At 39.8% G+C, this 27,466-nt stretch overlaps 1 protein-coding gene and 1 long non-coding RNA gene across 4 annotated transcripts in view; one reads left to right on the forward strand and one right to left on the reverse strand.

Annotated features, from left to right (window-relative positions):
* Positions 1-12,536: 12,536 nt before the first annotated feature.
* Positions 12,537-24,488, forward strand: LOC132539430 (uncharacterized). Its single transcript, XR_009550712.1, has 3 exons — positions 12,537-12,798; positions 13,890-13,973; positions 24,341-24,488. It is a non-coding gene; the product is annotated as an uncharacterized LOC132539430 (long non-coding RNA).
* The window catches only part of INTS13 (integrator complex subunit 13), a 38,515-nt gene continuing 28,485 nt past the window's right edge, over positions 17,437-27,466 (reverse strand). For all 3 annotated transcript variants that reach the window (XM_060194570.1, XM_060194569.1, XM_060194571.1), the window contains exons 13-17: positions 26,737-26,891; positions 25,841-26,071; positions 22,915-23,054; positions 18,460-18,595; positions 17,437-17,793 (exon numbers count right to left, since the gene is read on the reverse strand). In XM_060194570.1, coding sequence (XP_060050553.1) covers positions 17,754-17,793; positions 18,460-18,595; positions 22,915-23,054; positions 25,841-26,071; positions 26,737-26,891 — 702 coding nt within the window. In that variant the 3' untranslated portion in view covers positions 17,437-17,753. The remainder of the gene's footprint in view (positions 17,794-18,459; positions 18,596-22,914; positions 23,055-25,840; positions 26,072-26,736; positions 26,892-27,466) is intronic.

Here is a 27,466-nt window from a genome sequence, read left to right on the forward strand (position 1 = left end):
GGTTTTAACCAAGAGGGGGGTTCTCTACCAGATCCTGCAAAGTAAGGATATGAGAAATCTGGTCCGGGTGTCTTGGGTGTCTGAAGATGACGTCTCTGGTAGCATAGATAGTAGGCAAGTTCCATGTTCCTTCTGGGAGCCAACCAGTAGAGAAGGTTGGCCACTTATCTTGACAATAAGTGATCATCCGGTCTTTTTTTACTCTTAGACTTAAATTGTGAGCTCTCTGTTTGAATTCTTTGCAATGATCTAGGACCATAGTCAGAGGAGTCGAAGTAGCCTGACTCCTGACTTTGGACTTAAGAAAGACAAAACTGACAATGAATACAAAGACAACACACACAAGGAAAATACAGAGACAACATACACAAAGAGAATACAGAGACAACATTTTAAAAGAAAACTCTAGAGGCCCAGCCACCAACACTCTGAACTAACAGATGGGAGGTCAGCCCTTGCTGTTTCCCTACAGATGGGAGGACAGCCTTTCGCTGCTTCGTGGGCGCGACCCACTCTCCCCTTACAAATTTGCAAGGGAGATCCAATCCAATCCCCTACAGCAGGGCCTGAGACATCTCCCAGGACCCTGGACCCCGAGCCGCCCAGCGCGTCCGCCTTCGACTCCAAGGGTCTCTTGCTACAGATGCCTGAAGTTTGACCGGTCTTGCTACTTCTCTACAGATAGGAGGACGGCCTCTCAAGCCGCCGCTTCCCTACAGATGGGAGAACAGCCTTTCGCTGCTTCGTGGGCGCGACCCACTCTCCCCTTCCAAATTTGCAAGGGGGATCCAATCCAATCCCCTACAGCAGGGCCTGAGATGTCTCCCAGGACCCTGGACCCGGAGCCGTCCAGCACTGACTCCAAGGGTCTCTCGCTACAGATAGACCGGTCCAGAAGGCTCAGTGAAGCTGGCATTCCTTTAGTGAGATGGGGTCCTGGACGGGACCCCAAATGTTGTGCCCGGAAGTTCGAGTCCCGATCTCATACAAGGAAGACCAGCATCACATACAATAGCAAGAGCCCTTATTAGCAAACTTCCACACAAGGGGGACCTTCCACACAAGGGGAGAGTCTGCTGCTGATGACCCTGCAACATTGTTGCTCTCGGCTTTTTACAGTACACAGAACAAGAGCTGTTGGTTTCAGTTTAACGGCTTTTACGGCTTTAATGGCTGTAACAAGGTACTGTTGGTTTCAATATAAAAGTCTCTAACATGTAACAGTTGGTTTCAGGGTAATAGTCTCTAAGAAGTAACAGTTTCTAATCTCTACATTCTAATCTCCACAACTTCACAGGTGGTGAAGCAGGTCTGCAGGTATCTATTTTTCTCTCCCCCCTGTCTTCCCCTCCTCTCTCAATTTCTCTCTGTCTTATCCAACAACAACGACAACAATAATGATGACGACCATAAACAAGGGCAACAAAAGGGTAAAAAAAGTTAAAAAAAAAAAAAAAGAAAAGGGAGTCGGGCAGTAGCGCAGTGGATTAAGCGCATGTGGAGCAAAGTTCAAAGGAATGAAGTAAGGATCCCGGTTTGAGCCCCCACTTGAAGAGGAGTCGCTTCACAAATGATGAAGCAGGTCTGCAGGTGTCTGTCTTCCCCTCCTCTCTCCATTTCTCTCTGTCCTATCCAATAATGACGACATCAACAACAATAATAATAACTACAACAACAATGAAAAACAACAAGGGCAACAAAAGGGAAATACATATAAATTAAAAAAAAAGAAAAAGAAAGGAAATATACAGCTACATAATTACTGCTTTGTGTATAAAAATAATGGTTTATTTTTTCTTTTTTATTTAAGAAAGAATTAATTAACAAAACCATAGGGTAGGAGGGGTACAACTCCACATAATTCCCACCACCCAATCTCCATATCCCACCCCCTCCCCTGATAGCTTTCCCACTCTATATCCCTCTGGGAGTATGGACCCAGGGTCACTGTGGGTTGCAGAAGGCAGAAGATCTGGCTTCTGTAATTGCTTCCCTGCTGAACATGGGCATTGACTGGTCAGTCCATACTCACAGTCTGCCTCTCTCTTTCCCTAGTAGGATGGGTCTCTGGGGAAGCGGAGCTCCAGGACACATTGGTGGGGTCTTCAGTCCAGGGAAGCCTGGCCGGCATCCTGATGACACCTGGAACCTGGTGACTGAAAAAAAATAATAAAATAAAATAAAATTTTAAAAATAAATAAATAAATAAGAAGGGAAAATAATATGCAGAACTTGGACTGGAATTGTTGTATTACATCAAAGTAATGGCATATGGGGGTGGGAGGCAGAGGCTCATGTCTTGGAACATGATGGCAGAGGAGAACTTGGGGTTGAATATGGAAAACTGGGAAGTGTTATGCATGTACAAACTACTCTATTTTATTGTCAACTATAAACAATTAATCCCCCAATAAAGAAAATTTTAAAAAAGAAAAAAATAATAATGGTTTAAATTTGTTTTATTCATGGAAATAGAGGTGGCAATGAAATCAGACAGAATAAATCCATAGACCTATAATGGGAGTTTTCTGGATTGTCTAATGCTTCAGATATGTACAATAATATGGAAACTTCTAGATTTACTCACATTAGCAACACCTCCACAACAAAATTAGCATTCAGACACTTTTTGTTCTTCCTTGGGTGCAACTGTACAAGTGATTTTCTTTTGTGTGTGTGTGTGTGTGTGTGTGTTTGAAATAGTATCTTTTTTTTTTTTTTTCAGGGCTTCACTTAAAGTCTTTTTTTTTTTCTTTAAGAAAGTATTAATTAACAAAACCATAGGGTAAGAGGAGTACAATTACACACAATTCCCACCACCCATTCTCCATATCCCACCCCCTCCCCTGATAGCTTTCCCATTCTCTATCCCTCTGGGAGCATGGACCCAGGGTCATTGTGGGTTGTAGAAGGTAGAAGGTCTGGCTTCTGTAATTGCTTCCCCGCTGAACATGGGCATTGACTGGTCGGTCCATACTCACAGTCTGCCTCTCTCTTTCCCTAGTAGGGTGGGTCTCTGCGGAAGCGGAGCTCCAGGACACATTGGTGGGGTCTTCAGTCCAAGGAAGCCTGGCCGGCATCCTGATGACATCTGGAACCTCGTGACTGAAAAGAGAGTTAACATACGAAGCCAAACAAGTTGTTGAGCAAAGTTGTTGGACCCAAAGCTTGGAATAGTGGAGAGGAAGTGTTAGGGAGGTACTCACTGCAAACTCTAGTGTACTTCTGCTTTCAGGTATATATTTTGCAGTAGTTTATGGATACATGTGAACATATGCTCTCTCTCACAGAAACTGGTGGTATATCTAGGTTTTGGGACTTTGTTAGAAAGTGAACCACCTGAGATGGAATTAGAGTATACTATGAAAGGAAAGGTCTCACCTGAGTAATGAAGCTGAAGGGTTGTCACTCCACATGTGTAGTCTCTGGACACAGTCTGAAGTGAAGCATGTTGAGGTGGCAATCGTTGTGTTCGTTAGGTTGTGAAAAGCAGATGCAATATTATTTGATATGGATTGGGAGAGGCATACGGGAAAGTGGGCCCTACCCAATGGTTCCAGGACTGGGGGAAGTAGAGGCTCTATAGTGGAGATGTGAGGTTCCTGCTGTCTTAGGGTTCAAAAAGACAATCGATAGTTAATGTTATCATCACATTATTTGGTAATTGGGTTAACTTTGAAAAGTCCTTTTGTTAGGGTTTGCTGTGCAGTACCCATGATCTTGTATATATAGCTATGCTATTGGTTGCTTCTGATCTACTTGGTCTAGGCTTTTGAGAGAGTCTGCATATCAATTACACTGCATATATTGAGAAAAGATTCAGTTTGTGTTCTGAAAAACTTCGAGACATACAATTAATTTTTCCCCCTCTCGTATTAACTAGTGATGTATATGACTACATTTTACTAGGAGTGTACATAAACACCATTCCCATCACCAAAAGACTGTGACCCATCTTTTATATAGCTATGCTATTGGCTCCCACCCCCCACTGTCCCAGGAAGCTGCATGTCTACCCCTCACCTCAGGGTTATTACTTTGGTGCCCTACTTATAATTTGGTCAGGTCCTGCTTTTAGTTTCCCTTTCAGATCTTCTTCCTCAACTTCTGTTGATGAATGGGATCATCCCATACTCATCTTTATCTTTCTGACTTAGCTCACTTAACATAATACCTTCTAGCTCCGTCCAAGATGGGTCAGAGAAGGTGGGTTCATTGTTCTTGATAGCTGCATAGTATTCCATTGTGTATATATACCACAGCTTTCTCAGCCACTCATCTGTTGTTGGGCACCTGGGTTGCTTCCAGGTTTTAGCTATTATGAATTGTGCTGCTATGAACATAGGAGTACACACCTCTTTTTGGTTGGGTGTTATGGAGTCCTTGGGGTATAACCCCAGGAGAGGAATTACTGGATCATATGGAAGGTCCATGTCTAGCCTTCTGAGAGTTTTCCAGACTGCTCTCCACAGAGGCTGTACCAATTTACATTCCCACCAGCAATGTAAAAGGGCTCCTCTGTCCCCACAACGTCTCCAGCATTTGTTGCTGCTGTCCTTTTTGATGTATGCCATTCTTACAGTAGTGAGGTGGTATCTTAGTGTTGTCTTACAAGTGATTTTCTTAAAATGTGCCAAAGCAAATGATTCTGTGTGTGCCTCATAAAAAAATTGAATGGGGGGGGGGTCGAGCAGTAACGACATCAATAAGAACAACAATAACTATAACAATAAAAAAGAGGGCAACAGGACTTCCGGAGGCGGAGCTACGAGCAGCAGATTGCTTTCTCTCCTCTCCTCTCCTCTCCTCTCCTCTCCTCTCCCAGATCAACTAGGAATACCAAAGGAGACCACCCGGACCGAAACAAGACAGGACTAGAATGACCACAGGAACCCAGTAAATCACCCGTGAGTACAAACATGCGTGGCTGGTGACAGAGAGGAGAGAGGGGCCTAAGGAGAGATAAAGTGACTGCTAACAGTTCAACAGTTTATCAGTGGAGACACCACCTCCAGTCTGCTCCACCAACAAGGGGACAGCTGAAGGGAGGAAAGGACTCCCCAGAGACTCACCAAGTGCAACTCTGAGTCTCCATTGCTACTACCCTCAGAATCTGGAGCAGCAACAGGGAGGGACACCAGGGGACAGAGATCTAACCGGGAAACTCAGGAGAAGACCTATAGCTTGGTGGCATAGCTGAGGGGCTGTGAAAGTCTCTTTGCATAACCACTGGATTATCTCTGCCACACCCTGCTTTATCTCTTGGTCAGGAGTCAGTGATTAAACTAAGAAGCCTATTGATAGTTTAAAAGCTCTCAGGCTCCCATACCCTACAGGGAAGAAAAAAAAAAGAGGCTTTTACACCACTGAGCTCCAACTCAGGGATTGAAAAAACTGTTAACTTCCACCACGGTAAACCCTTTAATTAGATTACTTAGATACAAGTCAATCCAGGCAATAGTGATCAATAATTTGAAAAGTACTGATAAAGGGAACTCATAACATAATATATAAAATGGTTAAAACAACAAGAAAAAATATTGGAGACTCGAACCAGGACAAGAGTCCAGCTAAAAGTCCTCCAGAGGGTGAAGCACAAAACAACGAGTTCAACATCCAAACATTAGCTAAGGAAATAATAACAGGAGTGAGTAAAGAATTTGAAAAAATTGTAATCAGAAATGCAGGAACAACAAATGAGACTATGGAAGAAAATTCTAATAATCTCATGGTTATTAGAGAGCTGAAAGCTGAAATCGCTGAGCTAAGAAGGCAACTAGCTGAACAAGCTAAAACAGTATCAGAGCCGGGCAACAAAATAGATGAACTCCAGAAAGCAGTAGAGGGCAGAGAGAATAGAATCTATGAGGCTGAAGACAGAATTAGCAAGATTGAGGATGAATTAGAGACAACTAAAAAAGAAGTAAGAGATCTAAAAAAGAGATTAAGAGATGCTGAAAACAACAACAGAGTCCTATGGGATGACTTCAAAAGAAACAATATACACATTATTGGCTTACCAGAGGAAGAAAGAGGAGAGGAAGAAAGCACTCTCCAGACCATAATAGCCCAAAATTTCTCTAGTCTAGACAACACCAAAGACATAAAGATTCAAGAAGCCCAGAGGGTCCCAAACAGAATTAACCCAGACCTAAAGACACCAAGACATATCATACTTAGATTGGAAAGGAATAAGGATAAAGAAAGGATCCTCAAGGCTGCAAGAGAAAAACAAAGAGTCACCTACAAAGGAAAACCCATAAGATTAGCAGCAGACTTCTCCATACAAACACTACAGGCCAGAAGAGAATGGCAAGATATCTATCGAGTGCTCAATGAGAAAGGCTTTCAGCCAAGAATACTATATCCTGCTAGACTGTCATTCAGACTAGATGGAAGCATCAAAACCTTCTCAGACAAGCAACAGTTGAAGGAAGTAACCATCACCAAGCCTGCCCTGAAAGAAGTTCTGAAAGGTCTCCTATAAACAACCAGACCACCACAAATAGGACATATATCAAAACACTCTAAAACTCTACAAGAATGGCGTTAAAATATCTTCAATCTTTGATATCAATAAATGTCAATGGCCTGAATTCACCTATTAAAAGACACAGAGTAGGGAGATGGATCAGAAAACACAACCCAACAATATGTTGTCTACAGGAAACTCACCTAACTCAACAAGACAAACACAGACTTAAAGTGAAAGGATGGAAAACTATCATACAAGCCAATGGCCCACAAAAAAGGGCAGGAACAGCTATTCTCATATCTGACATGATAGACTTTAAAATAGATAAGATTAAAAAAGATAGGAATGGACACTACTTAATGCTCAGAGGATCAGTCAATCAAGAGGTCTTAACAATTATTAATATCTATGCACCCAATGAGAAGCCATCTAAATACATCAAACTTCTACTGAAAGAGCTACAGAAATATATTAACAGTAGCACAATCATAGTAGGGGACTTCAACACCCCACTATCTCAACTTGACAGATCATCCAGGAAGAAAATCAGTAAAGACATAAGGGAGCTAAATGAAGAGATAGATAAACTAGAACTATTGGACATTTTCAGAGTCATTCATCCCAAGAAACTGGAATACACATTTTACTCAAATCCACATGGATCATTCTCAAGGATAGACCATATGTTAGGCCACAAAGACAGCATCAGCCAATTCAAGAGCACTGAAATCATCCCAAGCATCTTTTCAGACCACAGTGGAATTAAACTAACACTTAACAATCAACAAAAGATTAGTAACAGTGCCAAAATGTGGAAGCTCAACAGTATACTTCTTAACAACTTCTGGGTCAAAGAGGAAATCAAGGAAGAAATCAAAATGTTTCGAGAGTTCAATGAAAATGAAGACACAAGCTATCAAAATATTAGGGACACAGCTAAAGCAGTCCTAAGAGGTAAGTTCATAGCTATACAAGCACACATTAGGAAACAAGAAAAGGCACAAATAAACAGCCTGATTGCACATCTTAAAGACCTAGAAGAAGAACAACAAAGGAATCCTAAAGCAACCAGAAGGACAGAAATCACTAAAGTTAGGGCAGAAATAAATAACATTGAGAATAGGAAAACCATACAAAAGATCAATGAAAGTAAATGTTGGTTCTTCGAAAGAGTAACAAAATCGACAAGCCTTTAGCCAGACTCACAAAACAAAAAAGGGAGAAGACCCAAATAAATCAGATAGTAAATGAAAGAGGAGAAATCACAACAGACACTGCAGAAATTCAACATATCATGCGAGGCTTCTATGAACAACTATATGCCACCAAGCTAGAGAACCTGGAAGAAATGGACGATTTCCTAGATACCTACCAACTTCCAAAACTAAGTAAAGAGGAAGTGGATAACATGAACAGGCCAATCACAGCTAATGAAATTGAAACAGTTATCAAAAATCTTCCCAAAAATAAAAGTCCTGGACCAGATGGTTTTACAAATGAATTCTACAAAACTTTTAAAGAAGAACTAATACCTCTACTTTTAAAAGTCTTCCAGAAGATTGAAGACACTGGAATACTCCCTGCCAGCTTCTATGAAGCCAACATCACCCTGATACCAAAAGCAGACAGGGACACATCCAAAAAAGAAAACTACAGACCAATATCTCTGATGAACATAGATGCGAAAATATTGAACAAAATTCTAGACAACCAGATACAGCAGTATATCAAAAAGATTGTTCATCATGACCAAGTGGGGTTTATCCCAGGCATGCAAGGTTGGTTTAATATACGTAAATCAATCAATGTGATCCACCACATCAACAAAAGCAAGACCAAAAACCACATGGTCATATCAATAGATGCAGAGAAAGCCTTTGACAAAATACAACATCCATTTATGATCAAAACACTACAAAAAATGGGAATAGATGGAAAATTCCTGAAGATAGTGGAGTCTATATATAGCAAACCTACAGCCAAAATCATACTCAATGGTGAAAAACTGGAAGCATTTCCACTCAGATCAGGTACTAGACAGGGCTGCCCACTATCACCATTACTATTCAACATAGTGTTGGAAGTTCTTGCCATAGCAATCAGGCAGGAGCAAGGAATTAAAGGCATACAGATTGGAAGAGAAGAAGTCAAACTCTCCTTATTTGCAGATGACATGATAGTATACATGGAAAAACCTAAGGAATCCAGCAAGAAGCTTTTGGAAATCATCAGGCAATACAGTAAGGTGTCAGGCTATAAAATTAACATTCAAAAGTCAGTGACATTCCTCTATGCAAACACTAAGTTAGAAGAAATTGAAATCCAGAAATCAGTTCCTTTTTCTATAGCAACAAAAACAATAAAATATCTAGGAGTAAACCTAACCAAAGAAGTGAAAGACTTGTATACTGAAAATTATGAGTCACTACTCAAAGAAATTGAAAAAGACACAAAGAAGTGGAAAGATATTCCATGTTCATGGGTTGGAAGAATTAACATCATCAAAATGAATATATTACCCAGAGCCATCTACAAATTTAATGCTATCCCCATCAAGATCCCAAGCACATTTTTTAGGAGAATAGAAAAAATGCTACAAATGTTTATCTGGAACCAGAAAAGACCTAGAATTGCCAAAACAATCTTGAGAAAAAAGAACAGAACCGGAGGCATCACACTGCCAGATCTCAAACTATATTATAGGGCCATTGTCATCAAAACTGCTTGGTACTGGAACATGAACAGACACACTGACCAGTGGAATAGAATTGAGAGCCCAGAAATGAGGCCCCACACGTATGGACATCTACTCTTTGACAAAGGGGCCCAGACTATTACATGGGGAAAGCAGAGTCTCTTCAACAAATGGTGTTGGAAACAATGGGTTGAAACATACAGAAGAATGAAACTGAATCACTGTATTTCACCAAATACAAAAGTAAATTCCAAGTGGATCAAGGACTTGGATGTTAGACCAGAAACTATCAAATACTTAGAGGAAAATATTGGCAGAACTTTTTTCCGCATAAATTTTAAAGACATTTTCAATGAAATGAATCCAATTACAAGGAAGACTAAGGCAAGTATAAACCTATGGGACTACATCAAATTAAAAAGCTTCTTCACAGCAAAAGAAACCACTATAGAAACCAAGGATAACAGAGGACCTAGTGGGGGTTGTATTGTTAAATGGGAATCTGGGGAATGTTATGCATGTACAAACTATTGTATTTACTGTTGAATGTAAAACATTAATTCCCCAATAAAGAAATAAATTATTAAAATAAAGGGGGGCAACAAAAGGGAAAAGAAAAAAAATTGAATAGGGGGCCAAGCAGTGGCACACCTGATTGAGCACACATTACCATGCGCAAGGGTGCAGGCTCAAGCCTCTGGTCCCCATTTGTGGCAGGGAAATTTCAGTACTGATGAAACAGGGCTGCACATGTCTCCCTTCCTCTTACTTGTCTCCCCCCCAACACACACATACCTTCAGTTTGTAAAAAAATGGGGGGAGGAGTGGTAAAACATGGTCTCTGGGAGCAGTGGATTCATGCAGACTACAAGCCCCAGCAGTACTTCTGGTGGCAATGTTTTTAAAAAATTGTTGGAAAATGTTATGGATTATTTTGCACTCAAGCGCAACTAAGAGTAAGTTAATTCAAGGAAACCATATGATACTTGAGAATCTGAACACATAACCCTCCTTCAAAACTAAGGAATGGACTGTTTTGTTTGCTTCTTAATAGCTACACCAAGTATCAGTGCCACTAAATCCACATAATTAAATCTACACTTTTTAAAACATTTTTATTATCTTTATTTATTTATTGGATAGTGACAGTCAGAAATTGAGAGGATCTATCTGGAAGGGAGTGATAGAGAGACACCGAAACACTGCTTTACCACTTGCAAAGCTTTCCCCCTCCAGGTGGGGACTTGGGGCTGGAACCTGGGTCCTTGCGCACTGTATTCACCAGGTGTGACACTGCCTGGACCCAAATTTACACTTTTACGTTGTAGTTGTAATGAAGTCTACCTATATCCAGTCAGTTATTTTGAATAGCAATCAAATAAACTGGAACTTAAGAGCAAAATCTCACCATAATTTAGACTGTAATAATTTGTCAAACATACTAGAAGACGGTGAAAATGTTACCTTATAATTTCAAAAAATTTTTGTCAGTTGAATTTTTTGGCAACTTTATTGACATATATGAGACTGTTTCATTGTCCATCCTATTGATATAGTGTAACACCTTTACTGATCTGTGTATGTTGAATCCTCCCTCAATCCCAAGGACAAATCCCACTTGGCAGTCCTTTTCAATGACCTATTAGTTTTGTCAATGTTGCTAAAACCTTTTGCATTTACATTAAGTAGATATGTGTATTGCTCTTATCTAGCCTTAGTATCAGGATAACATTGAATAGACTAAGGTTGAGATTGTGTTCTTCAGTTTTGGGGGGGTTCTTTTTAAAAGAGTTTGAGAAATATTTGGTGGTTATTTAATGCTTGGTAAAATTCACCAGTGAAACCATATGGTATAAAGCTTATTTTTTTTTAATGTACAAAATTACCATTCCCACACCAAAAGACTGGGTCCCATCCCCTCCCCCCAACTATCCTGCCCCATGAAGCTGCAGCTTCATAAAGCTTCTTCATAACGTTGTCTTTGTTGGTTTTTATTATTTTGGTCATTGCCCACAGCACTGAAGCTTCCTCCATTCTGGTGGGAGCATGGTTCAAACCTGGGTCATGTGCATCTAACATAGCAGGTAAACTATCTTGCTAGTCCCACTGGGGGCTATTCTGACTTAGGACTCAACTCCTTCACATTCTTGGCCTGATGAGACTTTCTATTTTATAATTCAGTTCTAGTAAGCTGTAGTTTTCTAGGAACTTATTTTTCTAGTTTATCCAGTGTGTTGAATAATAGAATTATTCTTAATCTCACCATTCTTTGCATTTCTGTGGTTGCAGTTGATGTCTTTAACAGTTTTAGACTTCTCTATTTCTTAGTTTAGCTGAAGATTTGTCAATTTTATTATTCTGCTAAATAGTTGTCATTTTGTTCATATTTCCTATTGGTTTCCTAGTCTCTACTGCTATGCTCTTTGTATCCTTCCATCTGTGAACATGGGGTTATTAATTTTTCTCTAGATCCGTGAGATGTAAAAGTTAAGTTTCAAATATATCTTCTTAATGTAGGTGTTCATGGCTATGAATGTTGTTTTGCAGGGCACTATAGGTTTTTGTTTTCATGTTCATGCTTCAGGTTTTTTAAAATTTCTTATATATATATATATATATATATATATTTATTTATTTTCCTTTGTTGCCCTTATTTTTTATTGTTGTTGTAGTTATTGTTGTTGTTACTGATGTCGTCATTGTTGGATAGGACAGAGAGAAATGGAGTGAGGAGGGGAAGACAAAGAGGGTGAGAGAAAGATAAACACCTGCACATCTGCTTCACCGCCTGTGAAGCGACTCCCCAGCAGGTGGGGAGCCAGGGGCTCGAACCAGGATAAGTTTCTTTTTTAATAGACTTGCTTATTCACGTTAGTAATGGAGAATAGCACAGCAACACAAGAGCATGCAGTGTTGTAGATCAGACTTAGAACATCATACTTGCCAGGTCCTGTGTTCTATCACGGAGAGACCTCCCTGGAGAACACTCTCGTGTTTAAGAACATTATTCTGGGGCTGGGCTGTGGCATGGTTGTTAAAGCATATTAAGTTACCATGTGCAAGGATCCAGGTTGGAGCCTCTGGTCCCCAACTGCAAGGAAGCAGCTTTAAAGTGTAGCAGGCTTCAGGCGACTCTCTCCACTCCTCCTGTCTCTATCATAACAAAAAAGTTCAATTAAAAAATAACTCCATGGTCCAGGAGGTGGTGCAGTGAATAAAGCACTGTATTCTCAATCATGAGGTCCTCAGTTCAATCTTTAGCAGCACACGTACCAGCGTGATATCTGTTTTTTTCTCTTTCTCCTCCTATCTTCCCTGTGAATAAAGAGAAACTGAACTTTATAAAAAAAATAACTCCACTTAAAAAAAAAAGTGTATTCTGCTGCTGCTGAATGTTGTTTCTATTAGGAACACATGGTATATATAAAGATAACCCCAACTTGGTTTTTCTGACATTTCACACCAGCACAATTTCACCTCTCCTAACAGGCTTTAAAAGGGTGAGAGGCAGAGACATCAAGGCACTGCTCCACCACTTGAGAAGCTTCTCCTGTTCAAGTGCTCCCATGTGGTGGCTGAGGGCATGAATCTGGGTCGTCACACATAGCAACATGTGCATTCTTAATGGGTAAGCTACCTCCCAGCCCCTCTATTGATTCTGATTTATCACTACTGAAATTGGTGCACTACAGAACCCTGATTATACTCTTTTCTCCACACTGGTATTTGCTTAGTATTCACATCAAATGTCAATAATCAAATCATGTATTTGATGGTTATAGACTCTTGATGAGCTGACATCTTTGTCATTATACAATGATTTTTCTCTGGTTACTATTTTTAGTTTTTTCTTTTTGGTTATTTCCACAGCACTGCTCAGCTCTGGTTTTTGGTGGGACAGGAGAATGAAACCTATTTTAGTCTCAGACACAAGAAGTCTCTTTGCATAACCAGTATGCTATCTTCCCCACTTCCCTATGTCTAGCTTTTTACTGTACCATTTTTATTAAGTGGAACTGGGGTACAGGGAGGTATGCTGAGACAGACTTGTATGGCTGAGGTCCCAGAAGTTTCAGATTTTATTCCTGGCACCACCCTATGCCAGAGCTGAGCAGGACTCCAGTCTATCTCCTGAATGTAGACCTTAAAAAAAAAAGTCACCCCATTCTCTATTATTTGTTAACTGTTTTCTTCCATTTAGTACCTTCCGTGTTTAGTACATTTGGATTTTTCAGTCCCTCAGGCTTTTTATTCTATGTACTTCAGACAGAGCCAGAGAAAGAAATAAATGTTAACAGCACTACTTTGGTCTACATCCAGCGCTCCCATCTGATGCTAGGCCTTGAATCTAGGTCCTGTTGCATGGCTAACGAGTGTACTCTATTAGATGAAATATTATTTGGCCTTCAGCACATTCATAATCTATTCAGGTTGAGAAGTCTGCTAATCTTAGGTAGGTCCACTTTAAACTTACTACCGCCCCCTTTCTGCTTTATATCCAATGTTGACAACATTATTATGTGTCTGGGAGACAATCTCTTTTGGTTGGTGGCCACATACTTGGGAAGATCTCAGCCATTGTTTTCCCACTAAGGTTATAGTTAGAGCTCAGTGCTTGCATAGGAATCCACTATTACTGGTGGCTTTTTTTTTTTTTTAATAGAACAAAGAGACACCTGCACTACTTGCTTCACCACTCATGAAGCTTTTTCCCTGCAGGTGGGGACCAGGGAATTGAGCTAGGGTCCTTGAGCACTGGAATGTGAACACTCAACCAGGTGCACCACCACCTGGCCTCCACAGGTATTTAACATCTTTTTTTTTATAGCACTGGGGCTCAGTGCCAGTACTACAAATCCATAGCTACTGGTGCCCACATTTTTCTTTTCTAATAGAGATTATATATTAGAGAGGTAGGAGAGAAAGAACCAGACATCACTCTGGTACATGTGCTGCAGGGAACAGAGAGAAATTGAGAGAAAATGGGGAGATAGAGGGAAATACAGGGCACACCTGGTTAAGCACACATGTTGCAATGTGCAAGGACCCAGGTTTGAGCCTTTGGTCTCCACCTCCAGAAGGAAAGCTTTGTGAGTGAAGCAGGACTGCAGGTGTCTTTCTCTCACCCTATCTTCCCTCCCCTCTTGATTTCCAGCTGTCTCTATGCAATAAAGACAATTAAGAGGGAGGGGGGAAGACTAACACCTACAGATCTGCTTCACCACTCATAAAGCAAAACCCCCACAAGTAGGGAGTTGGGGCTTGAACCAAGATCCTTGCACTTGGTAATATGTGGGCTTAACCAGGTGCACCTTAGCCTCATTTTTTTTTTTCTTCCTCCTGCCATAACTTCAAATCCATGTCTTCTGGCAGCCATTTTTTTTTTTTCCGTTTTATTGGATAGGACAGAAATTGAGAGGAGGGGGACATAGAGAGGGAGAAAGACAGACACCTGCAGACCTGCTTTGCTGCTACAGGTGGGGAGCTGGGGGCTGGAATCCAGATTCTTGCGCTCAGTACTATGTTCGCTAAACCGGGTGTCACCACCAGACCCGCCTCTTTTTTTTTTTTTTTACCAGACCACTGTTTAACTCTGGTTTATTGTTGTGCAGGGGATTGAACCTGGGACTTTGGAGCCTCAGGCCTGAGTCTCTTTGCATAACCATTATGCTATGTACCCCACCCCATTAACCCTTTAAGTTTTCTGTTCATGCTCCTCCTTTTTTCTGGAACTCCAAAATTCCATTAACTGGCTCTTATAATATCCCATAGAACATACTTTCTTCATTCATTTTTCTGTGCTCCCTTCTAACTGGATAATTTCAAAGTTCCTTTCTTCTCATAGCAGCTTTATTATTTAACCCATTCTATTGCTGATGTTTTCTCAAACTTTCGCACTTTCCATTTCATATAACCACCTTGAGTTTTAAAATCCTTGTTAAACTTCCCATTCTGTTCATGCATTTTCCTTAATATATTTACTGCTCTGTTTGCTTTTGAGTTGTCCTAAAGCAGTTTAAGCCTTTATTGAATTAACCAGAGATCTCTGTCTTTATACATTTACTAGGAAATTACTGTGGTCACATAACCATTTCCTAAAATCACATACTGTGAGATGCATTTCCTGGGTTCAGGCAATTATTCCCACTAGAGATGCTGAAGCTGTCTCAGAACTCTGGGCACACCCACCTGTGCTTCTTGTCTCCTCCTCTGTTTAGGATTCTAAGGCTTGTGTGCCTTTCTGGAGCCACAACTCAACAGACCACATGCAAACAGCCTCTTTTAGTTTCCCAAAGGTGGGGTGAACACCTGTTTGTGCTCTTCCTGACCTGCAGATCTGCCAGTTCTGTGTGTTGTCAAAGCTCACTCTCAACACTGCCATCAGGACTTTACACTTCAAATCAACCACAGGTGGTGGTGGTGTGTAGTGAAACATCTGGAGAGCTATGAGGTGGCCCATGGGCCAGCTGGGGGCACCCACAGATGAGGGATCTCCAGAAGGTTGTGGTGAACTTCTTGGTGGGTAAGGAAGACATACTTAGTAGGATCTGCATCCTATAAATGATCCTTGAGTCCTGGGACAATGCTCCCTCAATCCATCCTTCCTCTCAGACATGCAGCTCATGATTTGGTATTCTGGATAGGACAAGTATCAAGTGACATTAGCAGTGTGATACACATATGAAGAAGCTGAGGGCTTGCTAGTATTCTTCTTTTCTCTTGGCAAGAGAAGTCATAGGTCCAGAATTTCTCTCATGGCCCTAATCAAGTACCTTCTAGGAGGTAGGGTTGCAGGTGGTCACCTTGTTTTTCTTACACATTCCAATGCATCCAGACTACTCTATTTTGGCTGCAATGGTGAGCTGAAACTTCTCTAGAAATCATGACCTCCACAAATGGGGTTTCTAGGGTGGGGGTAGGGGGGCCCTGGACCATAGCCAAGAGAGGCAAAGTTCAGTTCATGAACAGATTTCAAAGCTAAGATTAAGACTGTCTATGAGTCCCTGGTGAGAGACGCTCCTCCTAGGTCCTTTGGCTTATGGTGGTAGACACCACAGTCTCTCCCCACAGAAGCACTTCTGTCCCTGCATTAATGTCAACATTTTATTGTTGGGGATGGTTTTTTTTTTAAAAAAAAAAAGTTAACCTCTTTTGCTGCTGTAATGCTAATGGGTTACAGCTCTTTAAATCTAGCATGTCTAGGATAGGACATAACCATCAAGTACAGCACATGCCTTGCTGTGCTTGAGACTCTGGGGTTAAGTCCTGCAACCAAATGGTAGCACCAGGGAAGGGAGCTCTTTGTGTGGTAGAGTGATGCTGCAGTCTCTCTCTCTCCCTCTCCCTCTCTCTCTTTCTCAAAAAAAAAAAAAAAAAAGATTTGGCAGGTCTATGGTGCCAATTAGGGCTGATCATACTTGTAAGATTTGTGTAGGAAAGTACTGAATCACACAATGAAGAATAAAAAGCTCTAGCAGCAGACAGGAGTGCCCAAATACAATCGTTTTCCTCTCACTGAAAATACCAAAATGCCATAGTTAAAGAAGTCTTTCCTACCCAATAATAAAACACTTGTGGGGAAACAAAAACCCCAGAATTAGTATTAACACCTGCCAGGTACAGAAATGGTAAAGTGATAGGGAGGTGGTGTAGGCATGAAGAGGACTAGGAAGCATGGGGTCCTAAGTCCCATCCCCAGTGCCATCCTTTCCAGAGTGATCCTATGGTTCTCTCCCAAATAAATAAATAAATAAATCTTTACACATACTTGTGCACAGGTTGATGCAACCTCATCAAATACATACCACATAACCATGACAGTTTTAAGACAAGAAAACCAATGTTCTATTAATGGATAAAAAGAAATTACCTAGTAATTTTCCTTTCTTCTAAAGCTGTGAAGTAATCTCCTCTATCCTTTTCCTTCAATAGGAAAAATCAAAGATAGTGTACTTTCAGTGGTAGAAAAAAAGTAACATTATTCAAACTGGGAAAATATAAATGTATACTAACTACCTGAAAACTGATTTGAAACAGGTAGACAAACACAAACTAACTTAAAATATACAATAAACAAAAAGAACATTCTATTCTGGAAAAACACTCTGTGCTAGAAATTAATAGGTTTAACTTTTATATCAGGTACTGCAAATCTTACCTAATTTAGGATAAAATGTTCTAAATTTGTCAGTCATTAAATAACCTTATAAAATGTTTTGAAATAAAAGTAAAACAACTTTTCCTAAAGGAATACTACAATATTTTTCATTTCAGATAGTGTAGTAGTTTTATTTGGCAGAGAAAAGTCTAAGAATTTCTTAAAAAACTTTTTCCAGTGGGAACCCCCTTTACCATAAAATAAATTTGTGTAATTGTAGGTGGATGGGGTAATTCTCAAATGTATATCTTTGTCATATGTGCCAATTTTGCAAGTATTACAAAAAAGATAAAGTTGAAATATTTTAAAAATGTAAAAACCAGTTCAGGCAACATCTACTATACAATCTAGCTGTAAAAGTACTTATATCAAATTCTGCCCAAAATATTTCTGCAATATACTAATTGAGTTGCTCGTAACACTCTTCACTGCCGGCTGGCTTTTCCATTTTCTGTTGACTCCATCCTGCAAAACAAGAGGAAAAGATAAGTTTGTAAGAGAAAACATTCATTAACAATATATACATATTTTAACTTTCACAAGATATGAAAATTCAGTAGACTCTAAGAACTTTAAAAAGAATTTCTGGTCAGTCTAACTTCCTCATTTTGCTTAAGAGTAAAAATGAAGGCCAGACAGATTAAGAGACTTTACCAAGATTATTTTTTTTCACTATGCTCTACAAACAAAACTAAAAAAAATAATGTTTACCATTTAGTCAGGCTGTATCTCCTTTATTAATACAGTTTTTAAAACTATTTTTTCTAAAAAAGAAAAAATATTAAAAATCAGATCTGAAATTCATTCAATAAACTTAATAATTACTAAAAGAGAATAAAACTTTCCCTCTTATTTTACACAAAAACAATGTTGTAAAAAATAGTTTGGCATTCTCTCCTCTGTTGTTTACTATACTTGAAGAAAAATGGTACAAGCAGTAAAAACTTTTCAGGGTTACAATGAATATAAGCAAGTTTCTTACAATATAAAAAAGTATCAAGACACAAAGATGCCAATTGTTTCCTTTTTACAAGTTCATTCTTTTAAAAAAAACAGAATAAGCAGTGATAATTTTTTTAGAGCTTATTAGAGTAATTAGCAAAATCAAATTCTACAATAAACAGTACAAACCCATTTTCCTCTTTAAGATGCTGATACAACTCAGCTCTGTTGTTAACAGAGTTCAAACGTCCAGCAAACTCCTGGTGCTTCCTGGAATTGGCTGTATTGATTCTATTACTCCATAAGGATAACAAAGACACTGGTCCTGGTGTTATGTTTAAAAGAGAAAAAGGGTAGAATAACTTGTTACTTCTGTATGTCAAATTTATCTTCCACTTCCCCCACGACCTTCTACTAGTTCAGTGATTTTTCTGGGAGGACTTGAATGACTAAAAACAAAGTCACAGCTGAAACTACAGCAAGGGAGTTGAATGCACAGCCAACATCAGCAGGGGTGGGGTGGGCAGAGAGGCACATTAAAGCAAGGTGAGGGGCGGGGGCAGATAGCATAATGGTTATGCAAAGAGGCTCTCCTAACTGAGGTTCCAAAGTCCCAGGTTCAATCCCCTGCACCACCTTAAGCCAGAGCTCTGATTAAAAACAAAACAAAAAAACAATGTGAGAGGAATTCTTCTGCAGGCGTTCTGTGCTTTCCCCACAGAGAGGGCTAACAGACTATATAGTCCCTCCTACAGCAAATGCAGCGTTGTGTGGCTGATTTCTGCCAGGAAAGACCATCTGAGATTCAAGACTCCAAGATTTTTACTGGAAGCTAATCATGTAGGCATTTTCTTAACTACAACTGTCAGCATTCCTGTCTCCTGTTCCACTCAGATTCAAGGCCAAATAACTTCATCTCATCAAAAGAGAGGGGTGGGGGGTGGTGCAGTAGCACAGGGAGTTAAGCATACATGGTATGAAGCACATGGCCTGAAGCTCAAGGGCTAGCGTAAGGATCCTGGTTCAAGTCCCCAGCTCCCCACCTGTAGGGGGATTGCTTCACAGGTGGTGAAGCAGGTCTGCAGGTATCTATCTTTCTCTCCCCATCTTCTCCTCCACTCTGTCCTATCCAACAACAATGACAGCAATAATAACAATAACAACAAGGATAACAAAATGGGAAAAATGGCCTCCAGGAGTGTATTTGTAGTGCAGGCACCCAGCCACAGTGATAACCCTAAAGGGGGAAAAAAAAAAAGAGAGAGAGAGAGATGGGGGAGTTGAAAGAGAGAGAAAATGACAAGCCATAAACTGGGGAGGGGGGGGGAGATTCATAAAACTGTATAACATGAATTTCCAGAATAAGAAATTCTTAAATTCCAAAATTAAAAATTACTATCTAAAAAATGAGCAAAATATTTGTATGTATCCATCAAGGAAAACAAACATGTTAAAAAAAAAAAGCCAATGAAACAAGGTTCACCATCATAGGAGAAATAAAATTAGGAGCCTAGTGGTGACACACACACCCATAGTACAAAGCTAAGGACTGATGCAAGGATCAGGGGTCAGGCTCTTGGTTCCCCACTTACAAGGGGGGATGCTTCACAAGTGGCAAAGCAGGTCTGCAGATGTCTATCTTTCTCTTTCATATCTTTCCCTCCCCATCTCTCCCTATCTCTATTCCTGTCTGAAAAAGTCATATTGGAGCAGTAAAGTCCTAGCAACAACAAAAAAGGCAAACATGATATGAATAGCCTCATCTCTGATTTCAAGAGAACAATGACCTTCAGATTCACATGTATCACAAATGACGTACTACAGGAGTATATAAAAACAAGTCGGGAGTCAGGCGGTAGTGCAGTGGGTTAAGCACATGTGGGGCAATGCACAAGGACTGGCATAAGGATCCCGGTTCAAGCCCCGCAGGGGAGTCACTTCACAGGCGGTGAAGCAGATCTGCAAGTGTCTCTCTTTCTCTCCCCCTCTCTATCTTCCCCTCCTCTCTCCATTTCTCTCTGTCCTAACAAGACAACATCAATAACAACAACAATAATAACTACAACAACAATAAAAAAGGGCAACAAAAGGGAAAATAAATATATAAAAATAAATAAATAAAAAAACAAAAAGAAAAACAAGCCAAGATCCTCCCTATAATGAGCATCAAGTTTACATAAGTAATCTTTCTTAAGACACCATCTTTATAGTAAAAATACTTATTTTCTGAAGCCTAGGAGATGGCACAGTTGTTAAAGGATTAAACCCTCAATTGTGGGGTCCGGAGTTCAATCCCTAACATTGCATATGCCAGAATGATACTGTTTTTGTTGTTGTTATTTTTTTTGCCTCCAAGGTTATCACTGGGGCTCTGTGCCAGCACTGCAAATCCACCACTCCCAGTGGCCATTTTTTCCTATTTTATTTTCTCTATTTTACTTTATAGGGCAGAAATAAACTGAGAGTGGAGGGGAAAATAGAAATGGAGAAAGAGACACCTGCATACCTGCTTCACCACTTGTGAAGCATCCCTGCTGCAGGTACGGAGTGGGGGTTCCAACCCAGGTCCTTGTGCATAGTACAATGTGCACTTAACTGGATGTGCCACTGCCCGGACCATCAAAATGCTCTGTTTAGATCTACAGGGATGCAGAGGTCACATAGGCTCCTAAGCTGAATATGGGCCCCAGATCACATCAAATCGATGGGTTTACATTTAACAGTATTTATACACCTTTCCATATTTGGGAGCTACTCTCTTCCCGGATCCAGCTTTCTGGTCCTTTTTCCAGACAATAATTAGGATCCATCTGCGTATCAGATTTCAGGCTCAGAGAGAAAAAAAAAAAAAAAAACACTAGTATAGCCACAGGCCCTTTGGAATATAACTAAAATATGTCTATTAGCTATCTACAAAACGGAGACCATACCCCCACCCCCACTCTTCATCTGCACTATTCCAGCCATTAGGTCCATGAGTGGTCAACAATTTGTTTGGCTTTGTATGTTAACTCTCTTTTCAACCACCAGGTTCCAGATGCTAGCATGATGTCGACCAGACTTCCCTGGACAGACAACCCCACCAATATGACCGCTTCCCGAGAGGCCTGCCCCACTAGGGAAAGAGAGAGACAGGCTGGGAATATGGATTGACCTGTCAATGTCCATGTTCAGCGAGGAAGCAATTACAGAAGCCAGACCTTCCACCTTCTGCATCCCACAATGGTCCATACTCCCAGAAGGATAAAGAATAGGAAAGCTATCGGGGGAGGGGGTGGGATACAGAGTTCTGGTTGTGGGAATTATGTGGAGTTGTACCCCTCTTATCCTATGGTTTAGTCAATGTTTGTTTCCTTTTTATAAATAAAAAGTTTTAAAAAAATAGTATAAAAGGGCCTGCTTGAATCTCAATAAAGGCACTGCCCTCTGCAAAAAAAAAATGCTGTTTAATTTGTTCCCTACCTGCTACTCTCTTATTAACAAATATTTTTAAAGTGTTTATTTCTAAAAGTTTCAATGATACACTTTCTTTTTAATGATTATAAATATATTTACTGCCTTTATTTTGTGAAGTTGTAAATAAATGATCTCTTAAGTGGTACCTAGGAACAGATGGTAACTCTTCCTCAAAAGTACAGTACTAAGCACTATAAAAAGTACAACTAAATTAGAGGGTTTTGTTTGCAGAAATTACTTTTTTTTGTTGCCTCCAGGGTTACTGCTGGGGCTCAGTGCCCGCACCATGAATGCACTGCTCCAGCAGGCCATATTCCCCCCTTTTGTTGCCCTTGTTGTTGTAGCCTTGTTGTGGTTATTATTGTTGTTGTTGATGTTGTTTGTTGTTGTATAGGACAGAGAGAAATCGAGAGAGGAGGGAAAGACAGAGGGGGAGGGAGATAGACACCTGCAGACCTGCTTTACCACCTGTGAAGTGACTCCCCTGAAGATGGGGAGCTGGGGGCTCGAACCAGGATCCTCATGCCGGTCCTTGCACTTTGTGCCACATGTGCTTAACCCGCTGCACTACCGCCCGATCCCCAAGAGTTACTTTCTTTCTTTTAAAAAAGAATTTTTTTTTAATATTTATTTTTTCCCTTTTGTTGCCCTTGCTTTATCACTGTCATTGTTATTGCTGTCGTTGTTGGATAGGACAGAGAAAAATGGAGAGAGGGTGGAAAGATAAGACACCTGAAGACCTGCTTTACCACCTGTGAAGTGAACCCCTTGCAGGTGGTGAGCCAGGGCTCGAACTAGGATCCTTACATCAGGCCTTGCACTTTGTGCCACGTGTGCTTAACCCACTGCACTACCGCCGGACTCCCCAAGAGTTACTTTCTTTTTTTTTTTTTTAAATATTTATTTTATTTATTTATTCCCTTTTGTTGCCCTTGTTGTTTTATTGTTGTAGTTATTATTGTTGTTGTCGTTGTTGGATAGGACAGAGAGAAACGGAGAGAGGAGGAAAAGACAGAGAGGAGGAGAGAAAGATAGACACCTGCAGACCTGCTTCACTGCCTGTGAAGCGACTCCCCTGCAGGTGGGGAGCCGGGGTTCGAACCGGGATCCTTATGCCGGTCCTTGTGCTTTGCGCCACCTGCGCTTAACCCGCCTCCCAAGAGTTACATTCTAATAATTCTATCTTACCTTTCGATTTTTCTACTGGTAGAGTTTCATCCACCTCAACAAGAGGCTTTTTGTTTGGAGGTTCTGGAGAATCAGGTGAATCTTTTATAATTTCAGCTTCAGCCAACTCTTCTTTCCCACGTTCTAAGATTCCTTTTAATCTTTTCAAGGGACAAATAAAAAATTAAATTAAAAAATTAAGTGATTCAATAAACTAGATTTTGAACATTTTAATAAAAGGTAATTGCAATTACAAATTAAATCAATCAACTAATCAGAAGTGAAATCTCAGATAAAGAGAATTCAGTGAATTAAACAACAATTTCTCTTATCTTCCATCACAAAATACAATGTGTCACTAATATAATTAGCTATAAAATAAAAGTTAAAACAAAAAAGGTAAAAAATAAGTCAATCTTTGCAAAAGAAAAAAAACTTTGTAATTTTCATTTTTTAAAATTTGGTTAGGGAGTTGGGTGGTAGCGCAGCAGGTTAAGCGCAGGTGGAACAAAGTGCAAGGACCAGCGTAAGGATCCCGGTTCGAGCCCCCGGCTCCCCACCTGCAGGGAGGTCGCTTCACAGGCGGTGAAGCAGGTCTGCAGGTGTCTGTCTTTCTCTCCCCCTCTCTGTCTTTCCCTCCTCTCTCCATTTCTCTCTGTCCTATCCAGCAACAATGACATCAGTAACAACAACAATAAAAACTACAACAACAAAAAAAAACAAGGGCAACGAAAGGGAAAATAAATAAAAATATTTTAAAAAAAAAATTTGGTCAAAGGGCAGTGTTGCACTATTGAAAGCACACTTTACTACATGCAAGGACCTGGGTTCAAACCCACAATCCCTATCTGTGTGTGTGTGGAGGGAGGTTCATGAATGGTGAAGCAATAATGAAGGCATCTTTTTTTTTCTCTCTCTCTCTCCATCTCCCCTGTCTCCTCCCTTTTCTCTCTATCCTATCAACTTAAAGTAAGTAAAATAAATAGGAAAAAATGGCAGCTGGGAGCAGTAGATTCATTATGCAGGTACTGAGCTCCAGCAATAATCCAAGTGGCAAAAAGTTTTAATTTAAATTAAAAAATAGGGCTGAGTTAAATCCTTAGCACTAACGACAATAGGTATGTCCTACTTTTTAAGATAAAATGACATGATTTCCAGAATGAGCTTCAGATTTTCCTGTATAGAAGGTGAATGGTGAAGAGGGGAATAGATGTGAATACGAGGTGATATCTGCCACTCACTGTATTTGTTGAAAGTACATGGCAGGTAACTTTTTGTTCTACTGTGTGCATGTCTGAAATTTTCCATAGCAAGTTCTGTTTCATTTGTAAGAGACTTTTATCTGCTCGTTGCTTGATTTCTGGAACGGACACAGAAGATGAAGCAAGGTGCTTGATTATTAATCTATAGGTCTTTATCACTCTGTGTTTTTTTTTTTTTCTTTCAGATTTAACCATGGCATCAGTATACAGACCACTAGCTATGAAGGGGAAAAGGAGAAATGGAGAGATGGCTCAAAGGGTAGAGCATGAACATGGCACAGAATCGAATCCTGGCATCACATGGGAGTGCTGTAATACCAGGGGGACACACTGATGCTGTGGTCTTGCCCCCTTTCTCTCTCTGAATGAAAAAGTCAACCTCAGAGTGGTGAAATTCCAACATCACAACAATTAAAAATTCCTTTGTGCCCATGAATAAATGATGGGATAAAGAAGCTTATAGGACATATATTCAATGGAATACTATGCTACAATTATAAAAGATGATATCATTTCTTCTGTGACAAAATGAATGGTGCTGGAGGTGAGTATGTTTAGTGAAGGAAGGAAGGAAATGAATGACAACTACTGTATAGTCTCATTTATATGTCAAATATTGGGAATTGAAACTCATGAACTAGTAAACAAACAAAATGTGTGTGTGTTGGGGAGTCTTCTGTGCTCCTCAGCGTGGTGTCTACCTATATTCCTCGAGCAGTATCTTCTACAATTTTCTGTAATCACTGACTGACATACATATCTCTACCCAATAGACCAAATGCTGGGTTCTTTCAGGGCAAGGATCTCATACCAAATACCTGATAGATTACAGGCATTCAATTAATATGTATTAAACAGAAATAGAACTATAAAACACTACACATTATGATTTCCAGAAGTTAAAAAGGAATAAACTAAAAACTCCCCTTGCCTCTAACAGTAAAATAAACAAAACGTTAACTTTCTTAACCAAAAAAGAACATTCCGAATTTAAGAATAAAATTATAATTATAAAATGAAAAGAACAGGGAGCTGGGTGGTAGCACAGCAAGTTAAGCGCAGGTGGTGCAAAGCGCAAGGACTAGTGTAAGGATCCTGGTTTGAGCCCCCAGCTCCCCACCTGCAGGGGAGTCGCTTCACAAGCGGTGAAGTAAGTCTGCAGGTATCATATTTTTCTCCCCATCTGTCTTCCCCTCCTCTTTCAATTTCTCTCTGTCCTATCCAACAATGATGACATCAATAACAACAACAATAATAACCAGAAAAATAAAAGAGCAACAAAAGGAAATATAAATATATATTTGTATATATATATATATATAAACAAAAACTGCTTTAAAATGAAAACAACAGTGGTCTGGGAGATGGCACAGTGGAGAAAGCACTGCACTCTCAAGTGTGAGGTCCTAAGTTCAATCCCAGGCAGCACATGTGCCACAGAGTGATATTCCGGTACTCTCTCTCTCTCTTCCTATCTTTCCTATTAGTAAATAAATACAAACTTAGGAGAGATAGAGAGAAATAAACACATATGAAATGAACTACTATTAAATGAGATCTGCATGTCTGGATGAGCTGGTACAGAATGGGATGTACTAAAAGGAACCAGGGGCTACATTAATAGCACTAATGGCATTAATAGCAACAATAATAATACATTAATAGCATTAATAGCAATTACTCACCTCTCTGAATCTTGCCAGGATTTCTCCTGTTCGTAATCTTTCACAGCTTTCTCTGATTTGTCCTCTTTGTCCTCCCTCTTCCTCCCTCGTTTCTTCCGCTCTTCTTCTTCTGGCGGCTTGCTCCTGCAAGCCATCAGACATTCCAAGACTCTTTGATGCTTGTCTGAGTTGTTGATATGGGCTCTGACAAGCGTTTCTAATTCATTCCACATGATGCGGTACTGTTCATCTCTGAAGTAAATAGTTAAAATAACACTTTTAGAAAAACACAGTAAATAAGATCAAAATATCACATGCTACTGCAAAAATAAAAGGAAAACTTAAGCATGATTTTTTTTTCCTACTGAATACTCAACTATAACTCTTTAAGTTATAATGTGTCTAATTCTGCTAACTTATTTTCTGTCTCATTCATTTCAATCCTATGCATGTACTTATATACCGCCCCCAGTGTGGACTAGATAAATATGTGTGTAGACTTTACCCAGGTTCAAGCCCCAGCACTACATGGGAATCACACAGGGCACAGGGGAAATTCCATAAATACTGAAACTTTTCTGTGGTGTCTCTCCTTTACACTCTCTCTCTCTCTCTCTCTCTCATTATATCTCTCTTTGGAGTTGAAAAGGGACAAAGAAAAAGTCTGCTAACAGAACATGGAGTCATGCAGGCACAAGACTTAGGTGCGGGCGGGAGAGATAGCATAAAGGTTATGCAGAAAGTCTCTCATGCCTGAGGCTTTGATGTCCCAGATTAAACCCCCCACCACCACCATAAACCAGAGCTGGGCAGTGCTCTGGTTAAAAAAATAATAAATTAAAAAAAAAAGATGGGTAAATGGATATATAAAATTTTAATTTAATAAAAAAAAATATGTGTGTAGAGAAATTAACAACCTTTTGGGGCCTTTTCCTCTTGTACCAACTGTGGAAATAGGTAGAGGATCATTCTTCCTTTCCATATCAACTAAATTATATATTGTTTTTTGACAGTTTAATACATCTTCTTCTGTTAGAGATTCTTTCACAATAACACTGGCTAATGGAACGACCTGTCAAAGTTAGAAGGAAAAAAAAAAAGAAAAAGAAACATGTTGAGAAACAAACATTAAAGGATCTACAAAGAAAATAAATTGATTTTTTTAATTATTATTTTTTATTGTGGGTTAATGGTTTACAATATAGACTTTTTAACACATGGGGATAACCTCTCATCTCCCCTTGGATGGGTGTCTGGGAGACACTGATTCCCCCAACTATTTACACCTGGACCCCAACATTCCTTTACCCCATTTCTTTCCCTCCTTCCTCAGAAACATCACCATGATGAGATAACCTATAGTTTTCACTTCAATTTTTTTGTAATTTTATTTATTTATTCATGAGAAATGATAGGGGAGAGAGAAAGAGTGAGACATCATTCTGGTACACGTGCTGCCAGGGATTGAACTTGAGACCTCATGCTTGAGAGTCCAAAGCCCTACCTATTGCACCACTTCCTGGACCACTCACTTCAATTTTATATTACAAATTATTTAACTATAGAAAACTCATATTTTATTTTATTTTTTTTGCTTGGTGGATGGTATCTGTAAAGAATATATCACTCAGGGGGCTAGGTGGTGGC

The sequence above is a fragment of the Erinaceus europaeus genome, chromosome 7 (assembly GCF_950295315.1).
Source record: "Erinaceus europaeus chromosome 7, mEriEur2.1, whole genome shotgun sequence".
NCBI classification, from domain to species: domain Eukaryota; kingdom Metazoa; phylum Chordata; class Mammalia; order Eulipotyphla; family Erinaceidae; genus Erinaceus; species Erinaceus europaeus.